The following is a 10,446-nucleotide window of genomic DNA, read 5'->3' as shown; positions in this document are numbered from 1 at the left end:
GGAAGCCTTACAGACACCACTCCAAGCTCCTCAGCTGAAGGACGTGACATGTGAACAACCAGCCCTTTCCTTCCACAGGCTGCCCGTTTTCTGGCTCATTCACAAGTTAGGAGGCACACTAGATACAGAGCATCTAATCATTGACACACATCATATTGCCACAGAAATCACTATTTCAGCCCGCTGAGTAGCTTCAACTTTGCAGGGCTGGCAGGAGCTTCGGCCAGAGGTGTTGCTGTCATTAGGATGGAGACACCCTAGAAAAGCCTCCAAAGAATTATGCGGCCATCTCAAGAATCCTCTTTGCTAACAGCACCAGTTCAGGATTACTCTGAAGTGACAGAGCATCATTGTTTAGTTTTCTTCACAATGGCCTGGAAAGAGCTTGCTCTCAAAGGGACTGGACAGCTTCTCTTGTCTTCTTCAGCTTATTCTTTGCTTTTGTAGTAAGAAAACAAGCCAGCAGGGTAGAGCAAGTCAGAACAGCAAGAAATCCGAACTGGCTGCAGAAGGGCTCCCCTCCCCAAGAGGACCCTCCTGCACCACTTAGTGCAACAGAAACAGAGATCAGATGCTGGCCTGGGCTGCAGCGCCCTCTTGGGGATGTAAACAGAAGTATTCCGTAACAGTCTCTATGTCCTTGGGAGGGGGGAGCCCCCTCCTCCCGACTGGCTCTGTAGGGCAGGATGTGGCTGCCGGATTAGTGGCACAGCACCTCCGTCTCAAACTGCAAAAGCTGCCCCATGAAGCCAAAGTTGGGCGAGATGACCCCACGGCGCTGCTTGACAAAGTCAAAGGCCTCCTCCAGGCGCACCCGGCGGCTCTGGATCAGGTAGGCAAGGCAGATGGTGGCTGACCGGGAGATGCCAGCCTGGCAGTGCACCAGGACGCGTCCACCACTGTTCTTCACCGAGTCTGCAGGAGGCACAAGGAAAAAGAGAGAAGGTCAGATTGTTGACATATAACTCGCAGCAGTTGTAAGCTGGGTGAAAAACCCTGAAGGGACAAGATGACTATCTCTGCTGTTGCCGACAGGGGTAAAGTTGCATGGTAGAGGTGGGAGCCCTGATGGAATTTATGGTCCTAATTTGTGCTGTTGGAAGCAATGGATGCACACACTGTATGGCTCCAAAGAACTAGAGATTCCCCCATGATTTTATTCAACCCACAAATTAGGAGCAGGGGAGACTCACTTGTGCAATCAGACACTGCTGAGAGGAGGACGGACTGGGAACGCGCACATACCCTTGGACCGAGGGCACAGTTTGCATAGTGCAGATGGTCTTTTAAACTATAATCCCAGTTGCTGCACAACAGCTGACATTGGCTTGGCTCAAAAGGACTTGAAGAAGAAGCTTTGCTTGACCAGTGGCAAAATGCACTCACCTATGAAGTTGATGGCTTCCTGGAACCAGACGCTGATCTCGGCCATCTGGTTGTCTTCCACTGGGATGCTCTTGTACAGGAACTGCCCTTCAAAGTGGTTGGGACAGCTGGAGGACACATTGAGCACTGCTGTGATGCCCAGGGACTCCAGGACCTCCCGGTTGGAAGAGTGGTAGCAGCTGCCCAGGTAGAGGAAGGGCAGGATCTCCACAGGGCCCCCCTGCAAGTGAGAAGCAAAGAAAACATCCATCAGACTCTTCTCTAGCTCCAACAGCCAAAGAAAAGATCGCCTTCCTGCTCTGAATCTCGCCACTCAAGGTGAAGGGAAAACTTGTGACTGGCAAGGGGGGCCAAGTCTACTCCTTAGGGAGCAGCATATCAAAGAAAGGAATTGGAAGTGAAAATGACTCTGTCTAGTACCCCTGACAAAGAAGGTAACCAGCACATCCACTGAAGCTTGTTTGGGCTGTGAACTAATTAAAGCAGGCTGCTTAAGAGCTGAGGCTATTTGGGCTCTGCCATGTTGCCACTGCAAAAGGGAATGAAAGTACAGCAAAGACAGTTTCCCCATCTAATATCTTCATAGTTGTTATTCTGTATTAGAATTGCTGACTCATTTATTTAAGCAACTCATGCAGCTTGAAGAAAATTGAATCAAATCAATCAGTTAAAAGTAGAAAGTCAGCCAAAGTCCTACAGTCCAAGTTGTTATCTCCTCCAAGCCTTAGGGACAGGGTGGAACACACAACTAAACACACAGCACATCCTTATTCCATCCCAATTATATTCTCTCACATGAGCTGCAATTTTACTGGAATTACCCAGGGAGTGCAGTCTAGACTGTTCAATTAGAGCTCCTGGAATATTAATTTTTTTAATATTTGTCTGGAAGACTCTGGGCGTGTGCATGTTGCGTTAATAGGTCTGTAGGCTCCTCACTGATATGGCATCCAAATTCACAACAGAACCAAGACACGGGAACCTACCTGGTCATATAAGGGAGTAATTGCCTCCGCGCTGTTGTCTTCAGGGCTTCTCAGCGTCGGGGAAGGCGCCGGAGAAGTAAGAGGTGTCTGCGTCTGGGAGCAGAGTTCAGGGAAACTGGCTTGGAAATTTTCAAAGCCTCCTAAGAAAAGGACATCAAGTTGAAGGAAATATTTTAGAACCTCACAGCAGGGACAAGTTCTACAGTAGCACCCGCAGGGCACTGGTCTAAACGAAGACACTCTTGAGATTTACCCAGAGAAGCAGCTCACCTATTTCCCCAGCACTATAAAATGCCACTTTTTAAAAAGTTACTCAGCTGGTGTACTTGCTGTGCCACTAGCAGTAAGTACTGTGCTATTACTAATAATATCCACTATTACTACTGCTAACAATACTAATAATGGCAGAGTGTGATGTTACTGATCTAAGCTGCGTGGAGAGGGCTATTTTCAGTGGGCCCCTTTTGGTGATATTTTTAATTTGGCCTCAAGAATGTGCTTTGAGTCAGACGAAGCTGTGAGTGCAGCACGGAAAGAGACCAAAGGCGTAGTGAATCAACAATTCCCCCTGTGGCCTAAAACCACAGGCAGAGCCCCCACAAGCACCGCCTCTGCACCTTCCTGCTGGCCTCTGGCTGCTAATCCAGCTTAGTTCCCACTAGGACATCCAGAAACAGCATTAGAAGGACAGCTCAAGTGGCTGGTCCTGTCGCTACCACAACTGCAGGCTAATCCCTTCCTGCTGAGGGGCTTGATTCAAACCGGGGATGTGCGGTGGGTGGAGAGGCAGGGGAGGCAGAGCCTCCCCTGTGAGAGGTGTCAAAGCACCCACAGCCCACAGGTGGAGTGTGTGGGTTGTGAGTGCCTGCACTCCGGCGGGGAGGCTCTGCCTCACCTGCCTCCCCCCCACTGCACATCCCCGATACCAGTGCATGCGTGTGGGTGGTGGGTGCCCACCCCAGCAGGGCGCTGTTCGAAGGACTGCGGCGGGGAGGCTCTGCCTCACCTGCCTCCCACCCAGGGCACATCCCCGATGACAGTGCAGGCGTGTGGGCGGTGGGTGCCCACCCCAGCAGGGCGCTGTTCGAAGGACTCCGGCGGGGAGGCTCTGCCTCACCTGCCTCCCACCCAGGGCACATCCCCGATGCCAGTGCAGGCGTGTGGGCGGTGGGTGCCCACCCCAGCAGGGCGCTGTTCGAAGGACTCCGGCGGGGAGGCTCTGCCTCCCTGCGTCCCCCCCACGCCCCCGCTCGTGGGCCCCAGCGCGTACCTTGCAGCAGGTAGAGGCTGGCGGCGCCGGCGCGGCCGTCCAGCAGCAGCGCGGCCAGCAGCAGGCGGGCGAGGCTGTCGGGGCGCAGGGCGTGCGCGGGGCCGCCGGCGTCGTCCAGCACCACCAGGTGGGCCAGCTCGCCCCTGCGCACCCGCGCCAGCAGCGCGCGGTCGGGCAGCAGCCAGTCCAGGCTGACGGCGCCGCGGCCGCGGGAGCGGCGCCGCAGCAGCGCGTTCCAGTGCACGGGCCGCGAGCCGGACACGTGCGCCGCGCAGAAGGCCAGGAAGGGCCGGCAGTCCAGCACCAGCGTCCGGCCGCCCTCCGCCGGGTCGCGCAGCAGCCGCGCCAGCGCCGCGCCCGCCAGCGGCGCCACCTGCTCGGGCTCCAGCTCCAGCACCATCTCCGCTCAGCAGCAGCCGCGCACCCCGAGCCCTGCCGCGCGCCGCTTAAGTACCCCGCCGGCCCGCCCCGGGCCGCCCTACATGGCCCGGCGCCGCCCCCGGCCGCTCCCGGCCCGCCTCTCCGCCGGCTGCCGGGCGGGCGGGGAGGGCGGCCTGGCGCGGGCCGAGCCGGCGGCGGCATCCGGTGGGGCCAGTGGGGTTGGGGGCGGGGGCGCCACGCGGCGAAGGGCAAAAGAATCCCGCGGAGGTCCCGGTGGCCCCCAGAAGTGTCTGCCTAGCAGGCAACGGAAACAGGCAAGGTGGCAATTCCTCCCTCGCAGATGAGCAGATTCACACGTAAAAAGAACTGACTGCATTTCCCAGAAAGAAAAATCTTCCTGGCGTCTCTGTGTGTATGTGGTGTGTGTTCAGTGTAAGTGTTGTGTGAGAGTTCAGCAACAGTCTTTCAAGAGTAAAAACGTCAACATCAAGACTCAATCCAGACACCAGGGGATGGGGTGTTTCGTGCACAGGACTGTGTCTTGGGACAATTTTATGCAGGGGTATCCTCCCCCCCCATCTTGTGTGGTTATGGAATAATAATAATAATAACTCAGTATTTAGATACCGCCTTTCTGGTCATCAGATTACTCCTCTGACTTCATTCTAGGCCGTTTACATAGGCAGGCGTTTCTAAACCCCTCAAGGGGATTTTTACAGTCCTAGAGGTTCTCTCTTTCAAGAACCAACAACATTTCAGAACGGATCTTCCTGGTTTGGTCTCACTTCTGGCCTCCGGTTCTCCCACGCAGGCTGACAAGCAGCTCCATCTCTCACACGGAAGGCAGCCAAGATGCTTCTTGCTCACACCAAGAGCAGGTGGAATCACTCAGCTAGGCTTGTCAGCCGCTTCAAGGTCTCGCCATTCTCAGCCGTTCAGGGAGCTGCCGGTGTCCTGCTAACGGAGGCTCTACCCTCTAGACCAGACCTCTTGTCCAGACCAGGGCAGCATGTAATCCCTGCAGACCAGGGTCAGGTTCAGCCTGATAGCCTGAATGCTCTGGAAAACTTTGTCAGAGGACTATTCAGTCAGCCCTGTAACAGGGGGTGCTTTCTCTCCCCCCCCCCCCAATTATCAAAAAATGTGGTAAAGAGAAAACTGATCGAGGAGCACCACTTTCAGTTAAGGTGTCAGAAGTCAGTGTTGGGGTTTTGTCCCCTCAAGCCCCCCATGGCAGATAATTCAGATGCATGCAGATCTGGTAGGAGAAGCGTACTCGGTCATTGACCCAGCCACTTCAGTGTGTTCCAGTCTGTTGGGCTCTCCTTTGTTGCCCTGCCCAAGATGACAGCCCAGTTGTGAGAACAAGAGGAATGAAAAGCTTCCTGTGCCCCTCTTGCGCTGGTGGAAAAACAGTTTCATGCACGTGTCTCTGGAATATAAAACATCTGGTGTTTGGGGGACTGGTGACCTTAGGGAGCTGAATAAGGACTGGTTTGATCTGATGTTTCTTCCTTGAAGATGGCTGCAATGTCACAGAGTCACTTGCATGTGTGGGTGAGCTACAACAGATACATAGTAGATCAGAAAGAACTTGTGTTGTCTTTCCAGGGAGCTGGGCCATCAAGGGGTAGATATGCATGTGTGAACCAATGCCTAGTTTAGCCATTTTCCTTGTGGCAAATGCCCCTGTTCCCATCTGTTAGCAAGGAAATTATTTCTGGCCTGTTGAGTGGAGGGGGCTTGCATGGGTCTCTGTGGTTGGTGCCCATCACATAGGGCTCTGCCTATTGCTCCTGGCCATGTCAGGATCATACAATTCATGATCTGTTACATTGTCATTTCATGCTTCCACCAGAGAGTTCAGGGAAGCCTGATGGTGTGTGTGCCTCCCTTCCATCCTCAGAACAACCCTGTGAGGGAGGTTGGCTCGCTTCACCCAAAAATGACTTCTGGTTGCCCAGTCTAGGTGCACCACACTGGTGCATAGAAGGAGCTCAGTCTCCTGCCTGCCTTGTGCCAGTTGTCTGCTTGGTTCATAGCTGCAACAACCCAGCAGGTGAAAGGTCCATAGGAAAAAAGGGCCAGACATCAATATTCAGAACCTTTATGGTGTGATGGTTAGAGGGGGGGAACTAGCACTGGGGACACTCCTTGCAGCCATGAAGCTGACTGGCTGCCCTTGGCTCAGCCTCTCTGTTTCTCAGCCTGCGTACGGGAACCTCCTGGGGCTGTTGTGATAAAAGAAGGAGGGGGAGGAGCCGTGTGCCCCAGCCTGAGCTTCTTGGATGACTGCACAGGTGGAAAATAAACAAATCCTGTAATGCAGCTGCCACCTCCAGAAGGGAGCCAGCCTCTTGCAAAGGACCAGCCTCTTCTCCCACCAGCAGGTGGCATTGCAATCACTAGGTGTTTCCAGAGCTCAGCTTCAGTGCCTTCTCAAGTTTTTGGATTGCAACACACAGGTGGTGAAATATAATTGTATTCTAGACGCTGGCCAACACACGTGACATTGCAGTATTGTGGTTCGCTTTCAATATTTTGATTCTGTGTGATGTTGTTGCAAAACAGAAATGAAAGGAAGGTGACCTCAAGGGCCCAGGAGACCACACTTCCCCCTCTGTGGCAAAAAAGAACCAGTGCTATTCGAGGGTCGCGTTGAGGGCTCCTGCTGCATCACATGTGATCATGCTGCGATTTGTTTTGACGTGCACGTCGGGGGAAGAACACCGGGCAAATCTGACACAAAAACCCTTGACTTCCAACAGGCAGACATCCCTCAAATGAGGAGGCTGGTTAGAAGGAGGTTGAAAGGGAAGGTAAAAAGAGTCCAATCTCTCCAGAGTGCATGGAGGCTGCTTAAAACAACAGTAATAGAGGCCCAGCAGAGGTGTATACCACAAAGAAAGAAGGGTTCCACTAGATCCAGGAGGGTGCCCACATGGCTAACGAGCCACGTTAGAGAGGCTGTAAAGGGCAAGGGAGATTCCTTCCGTAAATGGAAGTTTTGCCCTAATGAGGAGAATAAAAAGGAACATAAACTGTGGCAAAAGAAATGTAAGAAGGTGATACGGGAGGCCAAGTGAGACTATGAGGAACGCATGGCCAGCAACATTAAGGGGAATAATAAAAGCTTCTTCAAATAGGTTAGAAGCAGGAAACCCGCCAGAGAAGCGATTGGCCCTCTGGATGGTGAGGAAGGGAAAGGGGAGATAAAAGGAGACTTAGAGATGGCAGAGAAATTAAATGAGTTCTTTGCATCTGTCTTCACGGCAGAAGACCTTGGGCAGATACCGCTGCCCGAACGGCCCCTCCTAACCGAGGAGTTAAGTCAGATAGAGGTTAAAAGAGAAGATGTTTCAGACCTCATTGATAAATTAAAGATCAATCAGTCACCGGGCCCTGATGGCATCCACCCAAGAGTTATTAAGGAATTGAAGAATGAAGTTGCTGATCTCTTGACTAAGATATGCAACTTGTCCCTCAAAACGGCCACGGTGCCAGAAGATTGGAAGATAGCAAATGTCACGCCTGTCTTTAAAAAGGGAAAGAGGGGGGACCCGGGAAACTATAGGCCGGTCAGCCTAACATCTGTACCGGGTAAGATGGTGGAATGCCTCATCAAAGATAGGATCTCAAAACACATAGATGAACAGGCCTTGCTGAGGGAGAAGTAGCATGGCTTCTGTAAGGGTAAGTCTTGCCTCACGAACCTTACAGAATTCTTTGAAAAGGTCAACAGGCATGTGGATGCGGGAGAACCCGTAGACATTATATATCTGGACTTTCAGAATGTGTTTGACACGGTCCCTCACCAAAGGCTAAACTGCACAGTCAGGGAATTAGAGGACAGGTCCTCTCATGGATTGAGAACTGGTTGAAGGCCAGGAAACAGAGAGTGGGTGTCAATGGGCAATTTTCACAATGGAGAGAAGTGAAAAGCAGTGTGCCCCAAGGATCTGTCCTGGGACCGGTGCTTTTCAACCTCTTCATAAACGACCTGGAGATAGGGGTGAGCAGTGAGGTGGCAAAGTTTGCAGATGATACCAAACTTTTCCAAGTGGTAAAGACCAGAAGTGATTGTGAGGAGCTCCAGAAGAATCTCTCCAGACTGGCAGAATGGGCAGCAAAATGGCAGATGTGCTTCAATGTCAGTAAGTGTAAGGTCATGCACATTGGGGCAAAAAATCAAAACTTCACATATAGGCTGATGGGTTCTGAGCTGTCTGTGACAGATCAGGAGAGAGATCTTGGGGTGGTGGTGGACAGGTCGATGAAAGTGTCGACTCAATGTGCGGTGGCAATAAAGAAGGCCAATTCTGTGCTTGGGATTATTAGAAAAGGTATTGAGAACAAAACGGCTAATATTATAATGCCATTGTACAAATCAATGGTAAGGCCACACCTGGAGTATTGTGTCCACTTCTGGTCGCCGCATCTCAAAAAAGACATAGTGGAAATGGAAAAGGTGCAGAAGAGAGCGACTAAGATGATTACGGGGCTGGAGCACCTTCCTTATGAGGAAAGGCTACGGCGTTTGGGCCTCTTCAGCCTAGAAAAGAGGCACCTGAGGGGGGACATGATTGAGACATACAAAATTATGCAGGGAATGGACAGAGTGGATAGGGAGATGCTCTTTACACTCTCACATAACACCAGTACCAGGGGACATCCACTAAAATTGAGTGTTGGGAGAGTTAGAACAGACAAAAGAAAATATTTCTTTACTCAGCGTGTGGTTGGTCTGTGGAATTCCTTGCCACAGGATGTGGTGATGGCGTCTGGCCTGGACGCCTTTAAAAGGGGATTGGATAAGTTTCTGGAGGAAAAATCCATTACAGATTACAAGCCATGATGTGCTTGTACAACCTCCTGATTTTAGAAATGAGCTGTGTCAGAATGCCAGATGCAAGGGAGGGCACCAGGATGAGGTCTCTTGTTATCTGGTGTGCTCCCTGGGGCATTTGGTGGGCCGCTGTGAGATACAGGAAGCTGGACTAGATGGGCCTATGGCCTGATCCAGTGGGGCTGTTCTTATGTTCTTATGTGACATCAAGGCGGTCTCAGTATTGTTCTGCTCAGAGTATGCACTCTGTTAGTGGTGACATTGGATTTAGAGAAGGCTGTCAACGAGCAAACTGGCGGGGGTAATAAAGGGCTTGGAATTTCTGATCTAAAGATCTGAATTTCTGGAGATCCAGCTGAAAGAGATGTTGATCTGAAATAAAGATAAAGGGAAAGCACAATAGCAGTTTTCAGGCATGTGTCATAAAGGAGGGGAAGGATAAGGAGCACTGGGTTCAAGCAAAGGGAAGCCAGTTTCTGTTTGGGGAAGGGCTGTCACTCAACAGGAGAAGATGCATTTTTCCTGTTGAATGTCTGAAGTTCAGCCTCTGACATCTCCAGCTGAAAAGGGTCAGGTTGCACATGTTGCAGAGCTGATTGGCATAGACCAAAGTGACAGAGATGCTACAGGCCTAATGGAAATGGTGGGCTAGGAAGGGAGGAAAGGCTTCTTGGAAGAAAACTTTTCATGTGTCTTGGAAGAAGACTTTCCACATGGTTGGTGGTGCCCTCTAAAGATGTCCTCTGAGGTGTACTTTAGGTCACCCTTTCCCCAGTTCTGATGTCCACAAAACAAGAAGGAGAACCAGGTATGAAATGATTCAGAGTGAATGTACAGGAGCCATCTTGCCTTTTTAGCTGGGGAGAAATAAGCACCTTGTATGCAGAGTTATTAATTCCTGCAGACAGGAAACAAAGGACAATAAACAACAAGCCCTGTTGTTTTTTATGGGACTCATAAATATTCTACACATTGAGCACCATCTCGGAAGCAGCCTCTGACTCTTACAGGGAGTTCCATTGCCACATATACAATTCAAGAGACACAAGTCTGAGAGCACAGAACGGAGACTCCTGCTAATTTGTTCCTGTGTCGCAAAGAAGAGCAGTGAGTCTGGAGCAAAGAAACAGCACGAACCGAGACTCTCCAAACCTTGTTTAGACGAAAGCAGAGACTGGAGTTTGGAAATGTCTACCTGGGGCTCCAAATCAAGGATTCTTGACTTGGGGCTCCTGACAAGAAACCAAAAGTGAATTTCAAGGGACCGCTCACAAGAAGGCTGAGCAAATCTAACCTCAGCTAATCTTTGTGAGACCTGGTGAGACACATGAACTGTGCTGAGGTCGGAGGCCAGAGAAGGAATCTGCCTGGGTGGTGGTTTCGAAGCGGTCTTAGGAGCTGACCATAAATCTGACTCTGGGGCTGCACCGTCGGATGACTGCACTGCTAGGAGGCTGGCTGTCCTGCTTTGCACTTGTCCTGCAAAGTCACATGATCCCTGCCTCAGGGTCATCCTCTGAGGACAAAGTCACTGCTATTTCCTAAAAACAGCTGAGTCTGCAGCCGGTCACCCCTGG

The 10,446-nt window shown here is 51.5% G+C and overlaps 1 protein-coding gene across 1 annotated transcript; it reads right to left on the bottom strand.

Moving 5' to 3' along the window:
• Window positions 1-612: 612 nt before the first annotated feature.
• Window positions 613-4,042, bottom strand: DUSP2 (dual specificity phosphatase 2). Its single transcript, XM_066639620.1, has 4 exons — window positions 3,643-4,042; window positions 2,373-2,512; window positions 1,387-1,606; window positions 613-915 (listed from the first exon to the last, which is right to left on the bottom strand). The coding sequence occupies exons 1-4, from the start codon at window positions 4,040-4,042 to the stop codon at window positions 701-703; spliced, it is 975 nt and encodes a 324-aa protein (XP_066495717.1). The 3' UTR covers window positions 613-700.
• Between the last annotated feature and the right edge of the window lie 6,404 nt (window positions 4,043-10,446).

This window comes from Tiliqua scincoides, chromosome 11 (genome assembly GCF_035046505.1).
Source record: "Tiliqua scincoides isolate rTilSci1 chromosome 11, rTilSci1.hap2, whole genome shotgun sequence".
NCBI classification, from domain to species: domain Eukaryota; kingdom Metazoa; phylum Chordata; class Lepidosauria; order Squamata; family Scincidae; genus Tiliqua; species Tiliqua scincoides.
This window is presented reverse-complemented; position numbering and strand designations above follow the sequence as displayed.

Bases quoted from the DNA above. Each gene is read 5' to 3' on its own strand.
- DUSP2 (XM_066639620.1), bottom strand. From the start codon at position 4,042: ATGGTGCTGGAGCTGGAGCCCGAGCAGGTGGCGCCGCTGGCGGGCGCG. The intron at 2,513-3,642 runs GTACGCGCTGGG...TCCTTTTCTTAG, and splicing joins CAGCCTCTACCTGCTGCAAG to GAGGCTTTGAAAATTTCCAA. The intron at 1,607-2,372 runs GTAGGTTCCCGT...TCTCACTTGCAG, and splicing joins TTACTCCCTTATATGACCAG to GGGGGCCCTGTGGAGATCCT.